The sequence below is a fragment of the Lemur catta genome, chromosome 5 (genome assembly GCF_020740605.2).
Source record: "Lemur catta isolate mLemCat1 chromosome 5, mLemCat1.pri, whole genome shotgun sequence".
Taxonomy (NCBI): Eukaryota; Metazoa; Chordata; class Mammalia; order Primates; family Lemuridae; genus Lemur; species Lemur catta.
The window spans coordinates 23,763,432-23,789,098 of NC_059132.1; the positions used below are offsets into that span (position 1 = coordinate 23,763,432).

At 34.9% G+C, this 25,667-nt stretch overlaps 1 protein-coding gene across 2 annotated transcripts in view; it reads left to right on the forward strand.

Annotated features, from left to right (window-relative positions):
* Positions 1 to 25,667, forward strand: part of RNF145 (ring finger protein 145) — a 56,418-nt gene that overhangs the window by 22,624 nt on the left and 8,127 nt on the right. For both annotated transcript variants that reach the window (XM_045551267.1, XM_045551266.1), the window contains 5 exons: positions 4,647 to 4,738; positions 12,286 to 12,521; positions 14,980 to 15,155; positions 19,060 to 19,200; positions 22,195 to 22,377. In XM_045551267.1, the coding sequence (XP_045407223.1) occupies positions 4,647 to 4,738; positions 12,286 to 12,521; positions 14,980 to 15,155; positions 19,060 to 19,200; positions 22,195 to 22,377 (828 nt within the window). The remainder of the gene's footprint in view (positions 1 to 4,646; positions 4,739 to 12,285; positions 12,522 to 14,979; positions 15,156 to 19,059; positions 19,201 to 22,194; positions 22,378 to 25,667) is intronic.

Here is a 25,667-nt window from a genome sequence, read left to right on the forward strand (position 1 = left end):
GTGTGTGTACATACTCAAATACAGGTATTTGAACATCTTAGTGTCTGGGATCTCTTATATTGAGTGGTGTGTTTTGTTTGCCCTTATTGCAAAAGATAACATGGAGGGCTCACCACTTTGTTTTGTGTGAAAGTAGAGTAGGTTTCTTTGGAATTAACATTGTTTGAGAGCTTCAAGTAAGTGGCCAGAATGCACAAATTGTTCCTGCATTGTCCAGTGACTAAGTCAGATTGCATAAGAGACTGTTATAAATAAAGATTTTTAATTATTGGTAAAGTGGTAAGGGTGTGGTGATGTTATTCATTCATTTTTCATAACTTGCACACTTCTCTTTATAAGCAAAAATTTTTCTAATTGTAAGCTATCCTTGAGGCCCTTTTCATATATCTTGCATATTTTCTTATGCCCCGAGTTCCAATCAAAATAGAGGAGGCTACCATACAGGACTAGAGAAGTAGATCTCCAAAGGATTTAGTTTATTAGTGCTTGGGGTTGATTGTCAGCATTTCATAAATGAAAAAAGAGGTTTAAGAAGGAAAGATTTTATTCAACTAGAAGTAGATTGGAAGGAACTCTTGCTTTTGAAGAACTTAATACATTTTACCATTTAAATCTTCTAAATCTAAAAATTGTAATGTTCCTCTTCTGATTGTCTTAAAATAGTTTTAATATGTTGTTAAAAGTTAGAATTTCATGGCTCTTGCCTTGAACTAATTTTTGTTCTAAAATGACTCATGGAATTTTGGATAATTCCTTCTCTGGATTTTTCTTACTTAGGCTGTCTTGTTTTTTTATGTTGTGAATGACTCTCTCTGTTGGGCCTAAGTAACCACGAGTTCTCATTGCCAGCATGAGATGCTCCAAAGTTGTACATAAGTTAGATATAGAGATCTTTGTTAACATTGATTCTTATTTCAGTTCTTCTCTGCAATTTGGGATGGAATGTCCAGATTCTCCTTTCAGAAGAGACAGCTCTATAGTGGCTATGTGGCGTATGAGGTAGTTTAGCCCTCACCAAAACCACTGCCTTGGCTCTGGCAAGCTAAGCTCAGCTGGCCCAATAGGGCAGTCTGCAGGCTTTCTGTGTCTGGCTGTCTTTACGAGGTGGGGCTTATTGGCAAGTCAGCCAAACAGGGAGGATTCTATAGGACTGTTTTGAGAAAGACGAATTGAGCAAAAGGGAAAAGGTTCTCAGAGGCCTATGGAAGATACTAATTTTGAGGGTGGGATGATTGGTACAAAGACTCAGGTTGGATAGCAATGGTTGGGGTGCAGTCTGAGGGTAGAGCTATTCCTAGGATTGTAGAGGAGGACAAAATAAGACAGCTAGGGGGAAGAGATTGCTTAACATAAGGGTTTTGTTGTGGCTCAATATTATTTATTCTTTTGGTATGCAGATCTCCCTTTGTATCCTGCAATCACAGCAAATCACAAAATAATGAATATAGAGAGAGTAAAAAAGAATTAAAAGGAAAATATGAAAAGATTTAGAAAGTTGAGGAGGCTTGAAAAACAAAGGAATGGAATATAGGGTTAGATAAAAGAAAAGGAAATAGTTACGTTAAAACTTTTTCTAGGCCGGGCGCGGTGGCTCACAAGCCTGTAATCCTAGCACTCTGGGAGGCCAAGGCCGGTGGATCGCTCGAGGTCAGGAGTTCAAGACCAGCCTGAGCAAGAGCGAGACCCCGTCTCTACTAAAAATAGAAAGAAATTATCCGGCCAACTAAAATATATATAGAAAAAACTAGCTGGGCATGGTGGCACATGCCTGTAGTCCCAGCTACTCGGGAGGCTGAGGCAGTAGGATTGCTTAAGCCCAGGAGTTTGAGGTTGCTGTGAGCTAGGTTGACGCCACGGCACTCAATCTAGCCAGGGCAACAAAGTGACACTCTGTCTCAAAAAAAAAAAAAAAAAAAAAAGAAGCTTTTTCTAATAACCCTATAAAATATAATGAGGTAAAATAAGTGATATTTAAGATGGAAGAAGTAAAAGAACTAGTTAGATAAAAAAAAGTCAGAAAAGTGAGGAGAATAAAAGACATAATTTTTAAATACAGCTATAAACTTCAAACTAAAATATTTTTAAAAACTTTAAAGTCTTCACAGCATTGAATTTTTTTCTTATAGCACTTACCACAGTCATAAATAATCATAGAGATAAGTATTTATCTCCCCTCCCTGTTTGTAAGCTTCATGGTAGTAGGAACTGTGTATTGTCTACTGCAGTATTTGTTGGGCCTAGCAGAGTGCTAGCAAAATATTACTATATAATAATTTCTTTTTTAGTTAAAAAGTAGAATATTAATTTTTCCTAGAAATTATGTGAAATTAGCATTTAAGGTAAGAACCTCTATAGAAAGACAAAGAAGTTTTTAAAAAGAGAGTAAACTAAAGTAGGCTGTCAATATAAACAATGAATGTCTCAGCAATAAAAATTTCTAGTATAATGTTGAGTTTGCTGAGTTTTATTATAAAATATTAATAATGTGATGACAAAACCAAACAGCAGAAAGAAAACCCAACTCTGCTGTTTTTTCTTGCTTGTCATTAAAAGAGCTCCTTGGGACTGAGGCCGTTGTGGGCCATGCATGTTGTGGCTTTCCCCTTGGGGATAGTGCTCTGGTAGCTGGCCTCCACAACTTCTTAATTGAGGTGAAATTCACATAACATAAAATTAACCATTTTAAACTGAACAGTTCATTGGCATATACTACATTGATAATGTTGTGCAGCTGTTACTTTCCTCTAAATCCAAAACAGTTTGATCACCCCGAAATAAAACTAAGTTCCCATTCATCAGCCCCTGCCAACCACTAATCTGCTTTCTGTCTTTATGGATTTTCCCTGGCCCCTGTTTAAACTGTTCCTGCCAGAGAGGAATCTGCTATGGCTGAAAAGAAATTACTGGGCTTTAGAGACCTTGGAACTTACAGTTACACCTCTTTTAATTATAAATTTATTTCTTAATAGCATTTTCAAAGACTTCGTAGGTATTACTGGTATTTATGTGTACATTTTATTTTAAACTTTATAATTCTCTTAATTCTTTAGCTCTCTATCCTAAACTTTTGTAAAATAATTACATTGATATTTACCCATGTAATCAGATATTTATGTGTTATTTGTGCATGTAACATTTGTGTGTCTTTCTACATTCAGGCAAGGTTACTCAACCACTGCACAACTGACATGTTGTGTACTGGATCATTTTTGTTCTGGAGGGCTATCCTGTGCATTGTAAAATGTTCAGTAGCATCCTTGACCTGTACCCACTAGGTGCCAGCCAGTACCCTCCCCTCCCCAGTTGAGACAACCAAAAATAGTTTCCCGATTGTACAATGTTCCGTCAGGGGCAAAATTGCCCTTGGTTGACAACCATTGCATTAAGATTATTCTTCTTGAGAATCTGGTTTTCTCTTTCAGTAGAAAGAGACTATTAGTACAGTATATGTTAGAAATAATCACCATAGCTAGTTAGCGATAAAGGAGAATTGCTAGATGACCTATGGAGCTTAGTCATTGGTTTTTATAATCATCCCCAAACTGTTCTAAATTTTAAAACATTTTTATTTTAGTTTCAAATTTTGATTTTTTTTTTTTTTTTTTTTTTGGCAGTACCCTTTTGGGTGATTATGTAAGGGTCATTCCTTGTTTGGCTATGCTATGCTATGCTAAAGGAATTCAACTTGATTGCCTAATGAGAAGTAATTTCATGGAAAAAGTAAATACAGCCATATGAGTTTGTTTGGAAATACTTGAAATATTCAAATTGTTTTAAAATACAAAGAATAAAACATTAAATAATTGAGGAAAAGAAGGAAGAATTTTTTTTACACAAATGTCCCTTGTTTGATGCCAAAAGAACTTAAGACAGCTATCTTCCAGTGCTGCCCCTTAACTTATTCTTAAATAAATTCTCCCTTTTTGTGCTTCCCACCTATGTTTTCTCAGAGTATAAAGGCTCTCTGATTACTACTTAAAGCTTACTATTTCTCAGTAATCACATTAAATGAATTAAATTTAAAAAGGATTATTTTATTTGATCTAAAATTTGTTTGAAAGTAAAAATGTAGCCTACTTAAATATTAAAATTCTTATTTTAGATTCCCTATAAAGTTGCAAATGGCAATTTTTAGGGATTGTCCTGCTGTGACCCCATTTTATAACTAGTTTGTGGTTTTACATGTAACTAATAAAATATCATTGGAGATAAAACTTTAGGGGAAATAAAATGAGAATGGGGTGGTGGTAGTGGAAGAGAGCCAAAAGGGGGATATTTAGTGTGATGTCACTGGGATAGCATCAGTTAAGCAGGAGGGTTGAGAGATGGCATCTTAACTGGCTTTTTCCTGGGCATAAAATACTCCATAAGGCCATGGGAAGAAAGAAAATTCTGTAAAGCAGAGCATTGGCAGCCTTCTCTGCATAATAAAATGCAGTTTCAATTAATTGTGTCTGTTTCTTGTGTGTGGAAGACCTAGATGAAGACCATCCCTATTCTTTATTCCTAAATTTTTTCTTATATGTGGAAAGGGGTATCATTAACATAATATGCTTTTATAAGGATAAAGCATGATCTAGCAGCTTCTTTTCCCCATATGTGCTTAAAATGTATCTAATACATTCTTATCAATTTTTTTTATATAGGGACTATGTTAGGAGTGAACTGGAGTTCGCCTATGAAGGACCAATGTATTTAGAACCTCTCTCTATGAATCGGTTTACCACAGCCTTAATAGGTAAGTATTATAGAAGAATTAAAAGTGTAGGTAGGAGGCTGGGCACGGTGGCTCACACCTGTAACCCTAGCATTCTGGAAGGCTGAGGTGGGAGGGTCGCTTGAGCTCAGGAGTTTGAGACCAGCCTGAGCAAAAGCAAGACCCTGTCTCTACTAAAAACAGAAAAATTTAGCCGGCATGGTGGCCAGTACCTGTAGTCCCAGCTACTCAGGAGACTGAGGCAGAAGGATCTCTTGAGCCCAGGAGTTTGAAGTTGCAGTGAGTATGATGATGCCACTGCACTCTAGCCAGGGTGACAGAGCAAGACTGTGTCAAAAAAAAAATGTGTAGATAGGAACCAACCAGTGTTACTATCTTATAAAATTGGTGCATACTCACTTAAAAACAGTTGGAAAACACAAAAGTGATTCATGATGACTTTCCACATGTAGCCATTGTTTAATGTTATATTTTTTTAATCTATTTTTCCCCATACGTAGGTGTTTATTTTATGTATTTATAATTGTATTGTACGTAGTTCATAGTTGCTTGTTTTTTTTAAGGGTATTTTAAGTATTTGGGAAGATTAATTTTTAAATAGCTGATTATTACTTTGAAAGATTAAAATGAAGTATGTAGTATCTTAAATTTACTTACGGTTGTTGAAAGCCATCTCCATATTGTCAAAAATAAATTGCCAGAAACATCAGGAACTTGAGATATGATTGAAATTATTCAGGTAGCAGAATGTTAAAAATAGAAGTGTGCTAAGGCCTAAAAACAATATGGGTATAGTCCAAGTGAGGTGGACCCTGTCACGCCAAAGTTGCAAAAAAGGAAGTGAGAGAAAACCTGTTTGGTGACTCTTAAACTCACCCATGTAGAAGGTATTAAAGGGTTGAATACTGTAGTTTGAAGGAGGATTTCTTCAGAGAGAGCTCTTTTTTCTGAAATACCTCCCCAGTCCTTATATCTAAAGGATTCAGTGGTGGACCATTTGGAGAGTTACATGTCTTCTGTGGTATTGCGGAGGATACTGTAAACTGGTATCTGATTCAGGCCTGCAAAATCTAAAGTTGCACTGTCTAAAACTAGTCACATGTGGCTACTGAGCATTTGAAGTGTGGCTAGTCCAAATTAAGGTATGCGATACATGTAAAGCATACACTCAATTTCTAGTACAAAAAAGGGCACAAAATGTCTCATTAACTTTTAATATAGATTGAATGTCTATATGATAATATTTGGGATATATTAGGGTATATATAATATATTAATTAATTTCACCTGTTTCTTTTTACTTTTTGAAATGAGGCTGCTAGACAATTTAAAATTGCATATATACCTCATATCATAATTCTAATCTGATATAAAGGGCTAGCAGTGGGCTGGCTGTCCATTGAGGTTTTTTTGACTGTGGAGTGAAAATGAAAATGCCTTGTAGGGTTTTCCTGTATCTTCCAATTTGTAGAGGCAAAGAATGTGACTTTCCTGTGAACTAGAAGAGGGCCCCAAAAGTCTGTGTGGGATTTTCTTAGGTCCTCTTCAAGAAGGCCTTCTAGAGGGATGAGAAGACCCCAACAGGGATTGACCTTCCAGTTTCCCAGGAGCTGAGGAAAGAACCAGAAACAACCAGAGGAGGGTGCATACCAAGTACCAAGGGGGGGGTCCTGCAGGTGACAGATCCACAGTGATAGGAACAATCTCAGAAGAACCTGTAAAAATGCCCAGGAGACAAGAGATCAGTTTTATTAATAAATAACCTCAAATTCAGGAAGCACCAACACCACCGTATTATAAGAGTATAGTCAAGTAGGAACTTGCCTTCATCCCTCCCTCTCCTACTTCCCTACCGGCTCCAATCCTGGATGAGTCAGGGAGAGAGGGAGACGGTGCTAGGTCAAAAAAGAGCAAGAAGCCAACCACAACCTCTCCACCCCCTCTCCCAATTACAAGTTTTCTGTCTGTAGTTCCATAAGGGGCCTGAGCTAGAGTCAGGGAGAATCCTCAACTTTAAACCAGTTTCAGAGTTTTGGTTATTAGATGGAGACTATAACCTAACCTAGATTAGAAAAGTTACGGGACTTGCCTTAGATTTCATCTAGGGGCAGGAAAACAGCTAATCTCCACAGAGTAGATTTTAAAAGGCAGCAGGAGACAAAAATAATATTGTTTTATGACTCTGTCCTGTCAGTTAGTGTATTTAATAATGATAACTTTCAATTATGAAAGTATTAGCTAGATTAGAAAGCTTGTAAAATTTTATTTTGTGATGGATGCATTTAGTATAAATATGCAATATATTTCCTTAAACTGTTCTTACCAGTGGATATGGTCCTCTGTTTACTCAACTAAGATCCAGTTAATTGGAAATACAACAAAATCCATACACCTTTTTTTTTTTTTTTTTTTTTTGAGCCTGGGCTAGAGTGCCGTGGCATCAGCCTAGCTCACAGCAACCTCAAACTCCTGAGCTCAAGCAATCCTTCTGCCTCAGCCTCCCGAGTAGCTGGGATTATAGGCATGCGCCACCGTGCCTGGCTAATTTTTTAACATATTTTAGTTGTCCAGATAATTTCCTTCTATTTTTAGTAGAGACAAGGTCTCGCTCTTGCTCAGGCTGATCTCGGAACTCCTGACCTCCAGCTATCCTCCCACCTTGGCCTCCCTGAATGCTAGGATTACAGGCATGAGCCACCGCACCCGGCCTCCGTACACTATTAATAGCATGTTTTCCTCCAACTTTGATTTAAAGTAACTTCCTACTCCTTTTCTTCATTTCAATTAGAAACTTATTATGAAAAACCAAGTAATTTGAATGTCCTATGATTTCTTAGGGTTGCAAACTTCTTGGAGATATTTCTAATAGTAGAATCCTGAAATCCAAAGAATTGTGGTTTTAATTTATTCAGAATTAAAAGTTGAAATAGTCAAATCAAAAAACAAGCAACTTATTCTTTTGGAGCTACAGGGAAGATTCCACTAACAGTATGACTCCTTCCTGCTTTCACCTAAGCAGGATGAATGAAAGAGAATATATCATATGAGTCATATTCTTCTAGGAAAGAGAATAAATGGAGCCTGTAACCCCAGAGCTGAGCACTGCATGTGCTGGCGTAGACTTAGGGGAATTTTCAGAGCTTAGAGGAAGTTTGCATCATGCTGAAAAAGGACATTTAAATATCATAGCTGTGAGGACAGTGAAAGTAAGATATGCCAAAATGAATACTCCTAATCTTTCCTAGTATTAAAGCATTTCTTCAAACACTTTCTTTCAGAGTTTTAACTATCTAATTTTTAATTTTTTTTAATCAAAGAAATACACGTATTTTTAAAGGTTAAGAAATACGACAATTTTATGTTGAAGATCTCTCCCCTGTCAGGTGTCATTCCTCAGAGGTCTCTTCTTTCAACTCATGATCATTTTTTCCCCTGCACTTTTCTCTTTTGTCCCTTTCTGAAAATTCAGTTAATAGGGTATGGATCGCCTACATTGAGCCCCTAAATTTCTTACGATTGTATTTTCCTTCTATTCTGTGCTTGCTCTTTTTTTTTTTTTTTGCAGTCTTTTTGCTTTCCTTTCTGAGATTTTCCAACTTTGTTTTCCACCCCTTTTGTTGCATTTTTATTTTTGTTACATATTTTTCTCATATTCAAGACCTTATTTTTCATTGAATGCATTTTTATAATATTATGGCATTCTATTTTTAATTTCTTAGGTATATCATCTTTTTGAAACTGTTGTGATTTTTTGAAGCTTTCTTTTTCTCCTTGTATTCTCTTCATTTCTCCTGAGGTTTTTTTTGTATTTGGTCATTTTAGTCTTCGTCTTTCATGAGAAAGTAGTATTTTTCAAACCTGGATTAGAATCACCTAGATATATTTTAAAAAACCACATTATAAATATCAATACATAGGTTCCATCTGAAATCGATTAAGCCATAAATTTTACTCAAATGTCTGGGGGTGGTGTCCTAGACTGATCATTTACAGTAAAGGAATTTATTCAGTTGTTGATTGGAATCTCTTTGGGGCTTACCACCTGGTGTGAGTGATCAAGTGGGACTGCCTGTTTGTGGGAGGGACTCCACAGTCTCAGTCATTGTTGATATTTTCACTTGGGCTGGTCAGTTTCCCCATGAACAATCTTTCTGTCCCTTGTAGAAGGAGGGCGGTGGCAGTGGGTAGAACTGAGTGATGATGAACTTGGCAGCAGTGTTTACAGGTCTGGAGGGATCTCATATTTCAGGGTGCAGCCTTTTGTTTTAAACTCCTGTTTTCATCTGGGCACTTCACCTCTGTCATGGGTTATGTATAGTATCCAGCAGCCTCAGTTTCAACATCTTCCGAGAACAAACTTCAGTCTTCTTCCCCGGGTTGGGGAACGAGTAGTGGCCTGGCTAAAACCACAGAGAGTTGCCTCATATCTGTGTTTTCTATCTTCCAAAATGTTGACATATCTCATTTGGTGGTCTGTTCTCTTGTTTTCTTTATTATTATGAAATTTTCTTTTTTATGTCTTTATGAAATATTCTTCACATTATTTGAGTATCATTTCTGTAAAGGCTAAAATTAATGCTTTGTGGGAAAAAATACCTTCATAGTAGATTGTTATAAATGTTTAGCTCTGTGTGAAAATGGTTGCCATTTTTGGATTCTTCTAACAATTACAGATTGAGTATCCCTTATCTGAAATACTTGGGACCAGAAATGTTTTGGATTTCAGATTTTTTTTCGATTTTGGAATATTTGCATTATATTATTGGTTGAGCATCCCTAATCTGAAAATCCAAAATCCTCCAATGAGCATTTCCTTTGAACATCATGTCCCATTTTGAAGCATTTTGGATTTTACATTTTCAGATTAGGAATACTCACCCTGTATATGAATAGAACACAAATAGAAATTCCTAAGTTTTGTTTTGCTTTTCATTGATAAGAAGGAAGAGAATTCGACTAAATAATTCTTAAATTAGTCTGGAAAATAATGTGTTTAAGAATATCCAAGAAATTCTGAAAAGAGAAATGAAAAGAGACTTGTCCATTGAAGTGGAACAGGGTGGTACTGTTATCAGAATAGACCACTGGGGAAAAAATAGCAAATTCCCACATAGAACTAAATATGTAAAAGATTTTGGGCTGGGCGTGGTGGCTCACACCTGTAATCCTAGCACTTTGGGAGGCCAAGGCAGGAGGATCGCTTGAGCTCAGGAGTTTGAGACCAGCCTGAGCAAGAACGAGACCTAATCTCTACAAAAAAATAGAAAAATTAGCCAGGCATGGTGACATGTGCCTGTAGTCCCAGCTACTTGGGAGGCTGAGGCAGGAGGATCGCTTGAGCCCAGGAGTTTGAGGCTGCAGTGAGCTATGCTGATGCCACTGCACACTACCCTGGCAACAGCGCAAGACTGTGTCTCAAAAACTAAAAAAAAAAAAAAAAAATTTTGGTGTGTACTACCAGTGGCATTTCAAAGTAATGAGAAAAGAGTGGATGATTCCAGTAGCTACTTTTGAGACAACTGATTAAATATCTGAAAAGAAGCAAACTTAGATCTTTATTTTCTATCTTCCAAATGTATTAATTTAAAAAATTAAAATTTAGTAAAAAATTATAGGTGAGTACTTGTATAATCTTCAGTAAGGGGAGCCATGTAATTAACTATGGCACCACGGTTGAAAGCAAAGTAAATACCTTAAGGAAAAGATTCATCAGTTTGACTATTTTCAATAAAAACTTCTATAAGAGAATAAGTTATTAAAAAATTAAGACAAATGATATATTGCCAAAAATATCATTTGACAGAGGATTAGTATCTTGATCAAACAACAGGATACATATTCCAATAGAAAAATCGGCAAATAATGTGAACCAACATTTCACCAAATGTAATAATTACAAGTGTTTTTGTATACTGATTGGTAATGTTCAATCTTATAACAAAATGCAAATTTAAAAAACTTAGAAAATCTTCCTTGTTTTTACCTTCTCTAAATTATGGTCACTATTGTCAAGTCAGTAGGAAAATGGGCACTCTGTACACTAAGTAAATTGTTTCTGGAGGGCAGTCTGACAGTATGTGTCAAAGCCTTAACAAATGTTTATTCTGATTGAGTAATTTCACTTTCAGGAATTTAGCCTAAGAGAATATTAGGAAAATATTTGCTTAAAATAGTTTACATAAGGATGTCATACATGGATAAGCTTATTCATACAAAGCATTTTATAATTATGAAATATTGGGAAAAGGCCAAATGCTAATATTATGTCACATACATTCAGTGTAATATACCATATAACTATTAAAAATAACCATGTATATGTATTTATTAGTGAGGGAGATATATACAATATATTAAATGAAAAGCTGATTATAAAGTGTATACACTATGTTTGTTTGTGTTTTTTTGAGACAGAGTCTTGCTCTGTTGCCCGGGCTAGAGTGCAGTGGCATCATCATAGCTCACTGCAACCTCAGACGCCTGGGCTCAGGTGATCCTCCTGCCTCAGCCTCCTGAGTACTGGGACTACAGGCAAGCCATGATACCTGGCTAATTTTTCTATTTTTAGTAGAGATTGGATCTTCCTTTTGCTCAGGCTGATCTTGAACTCCTGAACTCAAGCAATCCTCCTTCCTTGGCCTCCCAGAGTGCTAGGATTACAGGAGTGAGCCAACTATGATCTTTATATAAAACATTTATATATAATTACATGCATTGAATAAATCTGGAAAGGTAATAATATGAATACTTAACTTTCATTGAATATTTACTGGGTTTCAGATACAGTACTAAAGCTTTATATGCAAAATACATCATCTAATGGACCCAGGATGTTCATAGTGCTATCCTTGGGTGGTTGGATTACAAGAGACTGAGGGTTTTCTTCCCCTTTTTCTTTTTATTATCTTCATTATTTTTATTCTGTAATTTCTTATCTTTTTTATGAACCTAACATTATGAACATATTATTTTCCTTTTTGTTTTTCTATATTCCTAACTTTTCTATAATGATATATGATCCTCTGTGAGAATTTGTTTAAACTTTTCAGTTTTAACTTTCATGATTGAGTTATTTGAGAAAGCATGTGTGATCCTCTTAAAATAACTAAAGATCAGAGAATCTCAGAGCAAATCTTGCTGTAGGATAATCTTGGACAAGTAACTGTATCTGTTGGATTTTATGCTTTCACCTATAGACTAGAGCTCTTAAATTTTGAGTACCTTTGGAAAAGTAGCTGTATATAAACAGTAGCAACTGAATTATTATAATAATTGAACTAGACATTGTTTAAAGCTTTCTCTGTATTATACATGCTATCAGGAATGTGATGAAGACCAATGGAGACTTAATGCTGCTTTTTCCCAATCAGCCCTAGGGAATTAGTATTTAAAATTCACAGAACATGTGAATCTGTAATTATGATCAGATGAAGTTAAAATATGATTTATCTAAAAGAGCTTCGAAGTTAGACTTCTTCAAAAGCTGTGTCATTATCAACAGCATTTTTTGTTTTTATTTTGTGGATACCAAATACTCAAAATTAAATGCATTCTATTCCCCATTTTAGGTCAGTTGGTGGTGTGTACTTTATGCTCCTGTGTCATGAAAACGAAGCAGATTTGGCTCTTTTCAGCCCACATGCTTCCTCTGCTAGCACGACTCTGCCTTGTTCCTCTGGAGACTATTGTTATCATCAACAAATTTGCTATGATTTTTACTGGATTGGAAGTTCTGTATTTTCTTGGGTCTAATCTTTTAGTACCTTATAACCTTGCTAAGTCAGCATACAGAGAATTGGTTCAGGTAAGACTGACAACCACACACAAGTAGATAAAAGTCTACATAAATATTAAGTACATTAAAGATCTGATGCATTTTCATTTCACGGTCATAGTTATGGTAACATTCTTTTTTACAGTTTCAAAACAGCAACTATTTTGAACCCAGTTAGGACCATCTGAGATTCTTTATTATGAAGTTCTATTGAGAAAGTTCTAAAGTGAGGTGATTCTCTGGAAGCAGACTGTCTGGGTTCAGAACCCTGATGCTGCTGTTTACTAGCTGTGTAACCTTGGGATAATTATTTCACTTTCTGTAAAATGGAGCTAATAATAAGTTATACTTTCCTTATAGAGTTGCTGTGAGTTCAGTGCCAGACAATGTTCAGTATGTGTTAGCTATTGTGATGAAGACAAAAATAATAAAGAATTGAATACCGAGAATTCAAATCCTGTTTTTTCTCCTGTTTGTAGTGCCATTATGACTACAGTTTCTTCTTTTTGTTTACCTGATTTATTTAAACAGAAAAGTTAAATAGTTCTGGATTATGATACGATAGATTTTGTTTAGATACAGTGCTAGAACTGACTTTGCCAACATAACATGCCTTTTGGAATAGTTGTCCTCCCACTGTTTTCAGCCTTTGCTCTAAGATTACTCCTAGACACAAACAGTATACATTTGGGATATAAATGTTTCTATTTGATTTACTTGATAAGTTTCAGTGTATAAAATAGATCTTAAACCAGGCATTGGTTTAAAAAGATAGTGTTAAAGTGGTCATTTTCTTCCACCTCTTGACTGTGTGCAAGACCTTAAGGTACAGGAAACTCTCAGATTGACCAAACTGATAACACTAAGTGAGGTGTTCTCTTGTGGCCCCAGGGGCAGATCTTTGAAAATAATTTTCCTGAACTCTTGGCCTTAGCTTGATTCTGCCTTCTTTCTTCATCTTACACAATGATTAACTTGGGTGAGTTACCCAGAAGTGGATCTTCCGAGAAGAGGAGGTTACTTCCACACTCTAGGTAGAGCTGTTTCATTGGGGGGGGGGGGGGTTATAGTTGTATTCAGGGTAAGAATGACAAATTTAAGATACATATTTTTTATTTGAATTCAGTCATGTGGTACTATCCTATTATAGGTTGTAATAAACAGATTTTCAGTAAGTACTTACTGAATATTAAATATTTATTTAATAACCATAAAGACAAAGTCTCTGATTTTCAGTGTCATGTTTACTATCTTGGTTGCCATAAGATTCATACATCACTAGGTGTAGTAGTTGAAAATAAATGATAGGTTATGGAGTTTGTGACTTGGAAAGAATTGGATAAGCAAGAAACGGAAGCAATCAGGTTTTTTAGTGGTTCTGTTTCTTGAATGGAGCAAAGGAGGAAAAGTACTCTCTACCTTAATGGTCAGTTTGCCTCTAATAATTTTGCAGCTAGTTGGGCAATTTCCTTTTTCTTTTAATATTTTCTGACTGGGAAAAATAGAAGTTAATAGACTAGGTTGTAGAAAAAGAATTTGCTTTACTAATGAAAAAAAAGTTTTAAATTTAAAGATCTTTATGGCTTATTGAAACATTTTGGTATCACACTGAGATAGTCCAGCAAGACCAGTTGGCTGCTAGGTTAGAATTTTGTAGGCTGCCTGGCAGAACTCTGCTGTGTTACCAGGGTCTGGTCCCTGGCTTAGTAACTCTAGAAACTTGGTGACATCTGTGCTCTTAGATTGCACCAGAGTGATTTTTGCTAACCAAGTTGATAAGAGATTGTTTTATAAACTGGAAGACTAATTTATGAAGTTATAGATTAGTAAGGTTTTTTTTTTTTTTTTTTTTCATATACCCTTTTCCTGGTGTTAATGTACTTGGCAAACCAAATAAATTGAGAAATGTTGCTTGATAAATACACAGTAGGAGCAAAGGGAATTGATTTGTCTAGGGGAAAAGACTTGCTAAGTATCTCTACTCTGCAAGAGTAAACTTCTCCAGTAGTTAAATACTCTGTCTTCCCTTGAACTGTTTCAACTGTTTCTCATCTATGACATTTCTGAGCAAACCTTGAAAAATTTTTACATTTCTCTTTTTCCTAGCCCCTCAGGCAACATTGCGTCATTCATGCTAGTCCTGGTTATTTTGATTAGACATGAATTTTTGCCAAGTCTCTTTAAACTACCTTTGAGGTAGTTTTATTGTAAATAAGGCTGTCTTTTGACATTATCCCTGAACTGTTAGGGCAATTTACTGTTGCCATCAGATGAGTATGTATCAAATGTTGTTAATAGTGCAAAATCAGTAAATTTTAAAAAGCATGCTGTTTACTATGTATAGAGCTAACTTTAAAGGAATTTAGCTGAAACAATCTTGCAGGAAAAAAAAGCTGTTTTTCACGCCACTTCAGATTAAACTGTTAAGTGTTTTAAGTGTTTATCTATGGTGGTGCAAAATGTTTTCCTATCTTATTTTCTTATTCAGGTAGTGGAGGTGTATGGCCTTCTAGCCTTGGGAATGTCCCTGTGGAATCAACTGGTAGTCCCTGTTCTTTTCATGGTTTTCTGGCTCGTCTTATTTGCTCTTCAGATTTACTCCTATTTCAGTACTCGAGATCAGCCTGCATCACGGGAGAGGCTTCTTTTCCTTTTTCTGACAAGGTAATTAATTAATAAGAGCCTGCAATACTATATATAACCTTAGGAAGAGAAAACGATCCAGGAATAGTAAGTTTTGCAAATTACTTTTATCTATTATATTACATGACTTCATATTTAATTAAGATAGGGTTTTCATTCCGTGGATACTAGGTCTGGTAATGCAGGGAGTTGCTAATATAATGATGGTGGTATATTTGGCAGCACTATGGAGCAAAGTGCAGCAAATGATTTGTGGGAAAGTACATAGCAAATTATAAAAGTATTTTTTCAATTTCAAGTCGAATTATTAGGTCAGTAAGAGAAAAATGTTATAAAAATAACATTTATTATTTCTTATGTGCCACGCTACCTAAACACTTTTCCCTCACATTAAATCTTTTACAGCAACCCTAAGAGGTGCCTTTATTATTACCATTTTATTTATTTATTTTTTCTTTCTTTCTTTCTTCTTTTTTTTCCAAAGACTTTTTCCACCTCATATTACCATTTTATAGTGAGTATTGAGATAGAGTCAAAAATTGGTGAAATGGGTAAATCAAAGTACTTCTTAACCCAAAAGAATTTTAAGACTTAGTTTTTAATATTTAGGGTTTTTTTTTTTTTTAGAGTCTTATGTTATTTGAGTCCTTTTCCCACTTCAGTGTCTCTATTGTGAGCTTGTGCTAAATCCATATTTGTCATTTTTTCCACTCTTGAGTTTGAATCTCACTCCCTCAGAATCTAGCACATGGATACGTATACATCTTGGGTCCCTGACTCATTGTCACTTTAAAAGGCAAAAACAATCACTCCTGTAATCCTAGCACTCTGGGAAGCCAAGGTGGGCAGATTGTTTGCGCTCAGGAGTTCGAGACCAGCCTGAGCAAGAGCAAGACCCCTGTCTCTACTAAAAATAGAAAGAAATTAGCTGGACAACTAAAACTATATATAGAAAAAAAATTAGCCAGGCATGATGGCGCATGCCCGTAGTCCCAGCTACTTGGGAGGCTGAGGCAGAAGGATTGCTTGAGCCCAGGAGTCTGAGATTGCTGTGAGCTAGGCTGACGCCACGGCACTCTAGCCTGGGCAACAAAGTGAGACTCTGTCTCCAAAAAAAAAAAGGCAAGAACAAAAATCTGTCCTTCTGAAAATTAAATATAGAAAAATAACAGTTTTGAGTTCTAGTTAATGGAGCCATTGTTTCTCAGCCATTCAGTATTATAGATGACTGTGTACTAAGTGGTATAGGGAATGAGAAATTTAAGACAAATTAGCTGTGCTTAAGGAGCATGTTATTAAGATTGAAAACATTAACAAATCTAAATATCAGTAAAAATGTAATAGGGCAATCCTTTCTTTTAACAAGTAAGTAGGATAAACTTACTGGTATTGAGTCAGATTTTGTACTTTCTGAAAACGAATAACAATTATAAATAGCTTCTATAAACAGGTAATTAGTTTATCAAAGTCAAACACATTTTAATGGTCAATTTAGTGTTAACACTTTGACTGCCATGTGAGTTGTATTTAATTCAGCCTAGTTTTGAGCCTGGGGCCTTGTGAAGCAAAACCCTGCAGTTGGTTTGTGAAAATTGTACTTGTCGGTGTTATTATTGTTAAAATTAGCATTGACAATTTAATCCTAAAAACGTGGATTGTGTTGCACATAACTCACGCACAGAAGACAATAAAAAATAACAGAAAGGATCATTTTGTTTTAATAAAACACCGTGGCCAGCCCCAGGGGGAAAAAAAAATTTCTAGTGGTACTGAATGTGTTAAATAAGTTTTGACTATTTGTTTTTATGTAAATATTATGGAGGTTTTATGCAGAATTTTTAAATGATTCAAAAAGTAACTGAATTTAAAGAGATAACAATTCTGTGGTTAGGACAATAACCTCAGTTCGGAACTGGAATTGGTCCTTGTTTTAAACCAGATACCCATTGCAAAAGCACTATCAAATGAGGTATAGCATAGTGTAATAGGCTTAGTAAGTCACAAAGCCATGAATGAATTTGGACTTATTTACAAAGTAAGAAAATAATACTGGGATTTTTGATGAAGTTTAGATATCTTGCCAAAGTAATTTTTCTCTTTCTTTTTCTATACGTAGCCAGGATTGCCCTTTCTCAAGATAAGACTGTTTTAATTTGGTTTGTAATTGAGAAGTTCTCATAATGCTTCTTTTGTTAGTTTATATATCTGCTAAGAGTTGTTTTCTGTCCTTGATGCTTTTGTGTGCCAGGTTATATTTATGTGTTTCCTTGCCAAGAAACAACTTATTTACAAAAAGAGGATTAGAAGTTTACCAGAATACCGTAACTAAACCAACAAACCAACAACAAAGCACATGGAAACAAACTGAAAAACAAAGGTTTTTTGTGGCCAGAAAATAGAAACTAAAATCAATAAAAATGACTCATTGAAGAGAGATAGGAAGAAAAGTTTTATAAATTTCCCAAACTTTCACTTCCCCAAAGCTAGGTTCGAAGCCTTTGTATTCTTTAGTATTCTCTGTATTGAAAAATAGTACCACATTCTTTTCTAAAGTAAGAGAAAAGAATGTGTTCTTCTTGAATATGTAATTATATCATACTTTTTGGGTATAAAAAATTTCTCTAAATATGGAGATAAAAATGGAGAAATAGTATAGACCTTTGGTTAAATTTTTGGCCTTTCCAATGAAAATGAAGTAAAATTTGTAGTATAATTTTCAGCCATTATTCTCATATTTTAAAATTATAGACAATGTGTTTAAACATTGTATTATATAATGATTCTTTGAGAAAAATCTCAGACATTTCAGAAATTAGATTTGTAGCAATGTCATAAAATTTTTTATTTTTTTTAGCTGTCAGTTATCATGATTGTTGGATATTTGGTTCCTAACAGAAGAGCAGACTTTTTTGTCATCATAATGTACATTGGTAGATGCTTTCATATAAAAACCAACTTACAAGCAATTATGTAGGAAAGGTAACTATAGAAGCAAAGAGCTACGTAGTAAAAGGACAAGCGTTGCTTTGCTTGAATGAATTCCTCCATACGAATGAAATTCTCTGAAATTCTAAAACTTAAGATGTAGATACTGGGTAAATGCTAAATCCAATTCATTAGTACATAATAGTACAAATATTTATAAAATACACATAAGTGAGTATCTAATGTGTTCAATGAAAGTATTTCCAAGTTCTAGTGTAATATCTTCCAGTTACCCTTATAAGTGGTATCATAGCAAACTTTTATGTTAAAAATTGATATTAAAATTATTTTTAAATGGTCTTAGGCTGAATTCTTGGGTATGCCTTTAAAATAACCCTTTTAAAACATGCATTTATCTAAACCTAAGTTAAATTAAATTTTAAAACACCAGTAGTATGTCAGATACTGTTGTAATGGGAGGATTGTGTGTGTGTGTGTGTGTGTGTAGGGGAATGTTGGTGAGTCAACAAAGGGCCTGCTCTTTTGGTCAAACAAGGAGTTAGGACAAGTAACCATATTAGCAACACAGTGTGAACAAGTTGAACAGCCAGCATTTTCCAAAAGGAACAATGGGCAACTGTACAAGTTTCTTTTGAATACTTATCAACATGCTAATTATATATTTCTTAAGGTTTGAACAAGATTTAAGCTGTTCAAATTTTAATGCATTTGAAGATGATAATTAAGAAGAATAAAGATCTTTTTTCTGATATGGTTCTGTTTACTGGATATTTGCCAAAGAGAGGAAAATGTAGGTTTGAATAAGGTGATTTAAATTATTAATAGATTAATTAATTGGGTGATTTCACCTCAAATTTTGGCTTACAGGTGTTTTAGTGAATGAGGATCACTTCAAGCTTGGTGGTTACTTTAAAGGCTTAAAATGTTTTTATTACAAATGGAAAATTTATGTCTGTTTATTTCCTCCCCTTTTTTCCAGTATTGCTGAATGCTGCAGCACTCCATATTCTCTTTTGGGTTTGGTCTTCACAGTTTCTTTTGTTGCCTTGGGTGTTCTGACACTCTGCAAGTTTTACTTGCAGGGTTATCGAGCTTTCATGAATGATCCTGCCATGAATCGGTAAGTTCTTTCCTTGAATATGTCTAGAAATTTAAATCCTGTAGATCAGTGGTCCCCCCACCTTTTTGCCACTGGGGACCAGTTTCATGGAAGACAGTTTTTCTGTGGACCTAAGGGAGCCCGGTGTGGGATGGGGAGTGGCTGTAAATACAGATGTACAGATGAAGCTTCGCTGGCTCGCCTGCTGCTCACCTCCTGCTGTGCAGCCTGGTTCTTAACCGGCCCTTACTGGTCCACGGCTTGGGGTTTGGGGACTGCAGCTATAGATAACTAAAGGAGTAACAATGAATTTTTTTCATTGATGAATTTTAGAGGAAATGTAATTTTGAGAGTTTTTCTTTTTAATGGTTACAACAGTTGAATCAAAGTGCTATGAAAAAAATAACTAAATTCCCATGTAAAAAAATGATGTGTTTTTATTGTTATGTATATTATGAAGATATTACCATGAGTATTGGACACTTTCCTTTCCTAGATTTCTTTAAGAGATTTTCAAAAGCTTGCCTTTTCCTATTTAAAGTTTAAGTGTAGCCCAGTTAAAATTCAATTTCTATGCAGTATTTGATAGTTTCTTAAAGATGTTTTAAAAAATATGTTTGAATACTTACTGAAGGTTCAAAGGATGAATTAATGAGAATGCAGAAAGGTTAACTTATTAAATCACTAAGATCAGGTATTAGGAAATCTATTTCTAGAACTTCTCATGATTTCTATCACCTTGATATAAGAATTTAATGGTTTCATTTATATAAGTTTAAACAACCTCTTCTTAATATCCATCATTTATATAACCTCGTCTTAAAGTCCGTAAATCTTTATGGCCCATGATCTTCCTGCTTGTCCCAATTAACACCTTTAAAATGGGGGAAAAAGGAAGGAGAGAGAGGAGGAGGGAGCAAGAAAGAAAAATAATTTTCACAAAATTCATACCATTCAGAAGGTACAAGAATGAAAAGTGACAGCTCCCTTTTCTACTTGCCATTTCCTCTCTCCGAAGGTAACAGCTCTAGATGGTTATTAATTTCTTATAGGGAAAAGTACGTATATTATTTTTTCGTTCATATTCACAGTCTATATACACTGCTCTGCTTCTTATTTTTTTATTTAATATATTTTAGAGAAATTTTTTTATTTTAACACATAACAGATATATCTCATTCTTTTTGGTGAAAGCATAGTATTCCATAATATGGATATATCTCTTTTTTTGTTTGTTGTTTTGCTATTAGAAAATAATGCTGCTTTGAGTATCTTTGTACATGACTCTCTCTTTTTTTAAATCTTTAATTTGAAAAAATTTCAAACCAACAAAATTGAGAGAATAGTACAATTAACCCCAGTGTATCCATCACTCATATTCAGCAGTATGGCCGGTCTCATGTCATACATGCTCCTACTCTGTGGTCCCCTGGCTACAATTGTTTGGAGAAAATCCCAGATATAATATAATTTTACCTATAAATATTTCAGTCTGTAAATCTTTAGAAAAAAACATAACTATAATGGAATGATTATTCCTAATAAAAGAATTTCTTTGTATCAAATATCTACTTGGCATTCAAATTGCCCTAATTATCTAAATTTTTTTTAACATTTTGTTCAACCCAAGATCCGAATGAGTTCTATATTGTGGTTGATTGATAAGTTTCTTCAGTCTCTCTTAATATTTTGGTCCCTACTGTCTCTGTATTTTCCATTGTATTTTATTTGTTGAAGATACAGGTGGTTTGTCCTACAGAGTTTTTCAGAGTTTGGAGTTTGCTTATTGCATCCCCATGGTATCAAATAACATGTTCCACTATTCACTGTATTTTCTTTTATGCATATATCTTAACTTTTATAGTATATCCATAGGGTAAATTATTACCAGAAAGATTATTGAATTGAAGGGTATGTACATTTTAAATTTATTAGCAAATTTTTCTCTAGAAAGGTTTGATCTGTGTGCATCTCAATGAGAGTGTGCTCATTTTCTCAAATTCCGTGTCAATGCTTAGTGTCATCAAACTTTGAAATATTTGCTAATCTGTAGTTTTAAAACTGTGCCTATCCTTTGCTCTTTTCCTATTTGTGAGAGTTCTTTATAAATCAAGCCGATAGGATAAAAGTTCTTCTGACTTTGTTTATAGCATATTTTCCATATGGAAGTTAAATTTCTTTTTTTTTTTTTTTTTTTTTTGAGACAGAGTCTCACTTTGTTGCCCGGGCTAGAGTGAGTGCCGTGGCATCAGCCTAGCTCACAGCAACCTCAAACTCCTGGGCTTAAGCGATCCTACTGCCTCAGCCTCCCGAGTAGCTGGGACTACAGGCATGAGCCACCATGCCCGGCTAATTTTTTCTATATATATTTTTAGTTGGCCAGATAATTTATTTCTATTTTTAGTAGAGACAGGGTCTCGCTCAGGCTGGTCTCGAACTCCTGACCTCGAGCGATCCACCCGCCTCGGCCTCCCAGAGGGCTAGGATTACAGGCGTGAGCCACCACGCCCGGCCGGAAGTTAAATTTCAACAAACATTCCTATTTGTATTTTTCCTCCTTTGTGTTCTGGTTCTTATGATCTGCGTAAAGAGACTGTTCCCTCTCCAGGATTATGAAGACATTCACCTATTATTTTGTCTTTTGTAATCAGCATATAGCTCATGATGTAAATCGGTATAATTCAGTGGCTATCTAAGAATGGCAGAAGTATCTGCCTCATTATCAGAGTCTGGTTAGAGAACTTTTATTTGTCTTAGAAGTTACTATTTTTGCCCTCATTGCATGCTTACATAATAGCTATTATACTTTTGCACCTGTAGTGATATCTGTATTGTTACAGTAATGTTACACAATATAAAGTTAATATACTGATCAGATTTTTAGTCTGAATTAAGTCAAAATAGATTCAAAGATATGTAACAACAGTCTAAGCCTTTGGATTATTTTCTTTTTGAATTAAATGAGATTTGGATTATTTATTTTTTCTAAAAATGGCTGCTTTTTTTTTTTTTTAGGGGCATGACAGAAGGAGTAACACTGTTAATCCTGGCAGTGCAGACTGGGCTGATAGAATTACAGGTTGTGCACCGGGCATTCCTGCTCAGTATTATCCTTTTCATTGTTGTGGCTTCTATCCTGCAGTCTATGTTGGAGATTGCAGATCCTATTGTTTTGGCACTGGGAGCATCTAGAGACAAGTAAGAAATCTCTTAATATTCTTTTATATGTAATATTCTTTACATGAATATTTTGTCTAAATGAATTTTTTGTCTAAAGATTTAGGGAATGTTTAGAGACAGAAAATGAATGGATAATTGGTATTAGCTTAGGTTAATTCAACAAGTTTACATTTTTATTTTTCTTATATGAGATGTTTGACTTGTTTGACTTTTCTAATCTGTTTTTTTCTTTCAAGATTTCTATAGTTAAAAGTCGTATCAAAGGCCAGGTAATTATAAATCAACTTTTTCTCCTTCAGAGAAATTTAATATTTTTTATATTTGTTCACTTTTAAAATTAAGAACATAGAACATATAATTTAGTCCAGTAAATATAACAAATATGTCATTTCATTCCATGTAATGCTAAAGTAGAGAAAGCATTAAGTGAAATGCAAATGAAGGTGAGAAAAATAAAGGCTATCAGGTAATCATAAAGAAAGGTATTTATGGAGTAACAGCCTCATTTGATGGTGTTTCAGACATTTGCAACTTGCTGAGGTTATAATGGGGATTCTTGATATCTTTTGGGACCAAGTGAAATTAATAGCTGGATTTATGTACATCTCATATTACAGATATATTTTTAATCATTTACACACAAAAATACACAAAAATGTGTTTTTTTAAATATATAATAGTTATACATATTTTGGGAGTGCATGTGATATTTTGATAACTGTATATAATGTGTAATGATCAAATTAGGGTAATTGGAATATCCATCCAGAAATTCTCTTAAGGAATAAAAACCAAACTATTATTTAGTTCTTTAAAGATGCAATTTTGGCCTTATACAAGTTTATACAAGGAAATTCTATAAGGAATTTCTTAAAATTCAGTGTCAGTATTTTTTCCCAGTGCTCTGTCCACCCTCTGATTATGGATTATAGAAATACAGATGAATTTATTGCTTCTTTGGTAGCCTTTTATGAGTAAGGGAGCAAGCAATCTCTTGGGAGGTAGAATTGTGACAGCAGATTTCTAAAGCATTCCAAATTAACATTTTAATTATAGTTCATCACATTTATCTTTGTATCCCTATAATTCACATTGCTAAACATTCTATAAAATTTTTTCAAATTTTAGGATGACTGAAAAATAAATTTAAATAAGCTCAGAGTCCTTGGGTATGTTTCAAGTAATCTTGATCATCATAATTAATTATAGTCATTTGAGATTTGTTTTTGAGGTTTAAGGTTTCTCAACAGAAGCAGAAGTATTTAAAATGTTGAATCAAGGGTGAGCTCAGTTAAATAGCCATTTAATAGATCTGAAGAGTGAGTTGCTTTGACCTAAGTATGATTAGTATTTTGGCTATTGCTGGCAATATCTTTTATTTGAATTATACTAATTAATTCAGTATATATTAATAAAACGATATAATACTATAGAAGTTAAGAAAAGAGAAAGAAAAAAAATACATAATTCCATTGCTGTAAGAACCAGTAGATCCAGTTGTGGGTTTTCCCAGGATGCTGAACTAGCCTCACTCTTGGCTTCCCCTAAAATCAGACTCCAAAGAAATTTAGAGGGAAAGAAACACACTGAGACCCCTTGGGTGGATGGGGGTCTGGGCTAGTTATTTTGAATTGTTGTCTGTGTTATTACTTGTGGCTTCAGAAGCATTAGCCTGAGGCAGAGAGGCTGCTTTCTTGGCTATGGGAGGAAAAATAAGAATGAACTGTTAGATTCTGTTCTTCTCTTCCACCATTGCCTATAGTAATAAGAGAATACTACCGAAAGTTACGTGCCAGTACTTTTTTAAACAAATGATATGGAAGAGTTATGAGAAAAATACAACTTAACCACAACTGACTCAAGAACTAAAAAGCTTGGGTATTTCTGTAATTGTTAAAGAAATTGAAGCAGTTGGTAAACCTTTTGACCTCAGTGGTATTACCGGCAAGTTCTACCAAACTTTGAAGGAACAAATTATCTCTATTTTAAACAGATACTTTCAGACAACAGAAAGAATATACCGATCTCACTCTGCGAGGCTGGCATAATCCCAATGTTGAAAAAAAGTAGGTAATTTGAGAAAGATAAAGTATTTCACTCATAGCAGGAGATATTATGTAGCATTTAAAATGCTGGCTCAAGGATAGATGTGACCAATGGAATAGAGAGGTCCCAAACAGACCCATGTGTGTGTGGAGCTTTGGTATATGACAGGAGTGGATGTCAGATGGGTAGGGACAGGTGGTACTAGTCTGTAGAGAAGCCAGAAAAAACTGGATTTCTGTCTCACACTATAAACAAAAGAATCGACTCCAGACTGTTAAGGACTTAGATGTCAAAAACAAAAGTTAAAACCCCACTTAGATTAGTATATTTTGGAACTCCAAGTAGGAAAAGATTTCTTACACTGACAGAACTGACTGTGAAAGACTGAGAATGATGATGACTATCAAAGAAAAGATTAAATTTTGTTTTTTGAGCCAGGGTCTCTATCTCCCAGGCTGGAGTGCAGGGGCACAATCATAGCTTACTACAGCCTTGAACTCCAGGGCCCAAGTGATCCTCTCCCTCAGTCTCCCGAGAAGCTGGGACTACAGGCGTGTGCCACCACACCTGGCTAATTTTTAAGGTTTTTTTTATATCATTATGTTGTCCGGGCTGGTCTCAAACTCCTGGGCTCAAGCTATCCTCCTGCCTCAGCCTCCCAAATAGCTGGGACTACAGGTGTGTACCACCTGTTAGTTAAGCCCAACTTAACTGTTAAAAGTTTAAAAAATTGTTAGTTTTTAAACCTAAAGATAAATTAGAAATGATCTTTACAAACTAGAAAAAGATATTTATAGTATATTCTCCAGATCAAGAATAGATAAATAATTCCTAAGAATCAGTGAAAAAGGGGCAAAAACACTTGAGGCATTTAGGAAAAGAGGAAGCACATGTGCATATGAAGAGAGTTTCAATGTCTTTAATGATAAGGGAAATGTAAATCAAGACCACAGTAAGTGCTATTGTATACCTATTGGATTGGCAATGTACAAGTAAATCAAAAGGAAAGAAGAAAGAGAAAGAGGAAGGAAAGTTTGCTGATAGCAAGGGTGGGAGAAGATGTAGATCCTTGTCACTGATGAGAGTGTAAAGTGATGTAGTCACTTGTAGAAAAGTTTGACGTTATCTCCTCCTGGGTATGTATTCAAGAGACAGTCTCGCACATGTACCGTAGGAGACATGCAGAAGAATGTTCATAGCACAATTTACAGTAGCAAGAGCCTGGGAGCAACCCAGATGCCAGTCAAACGTAGTGGATAATA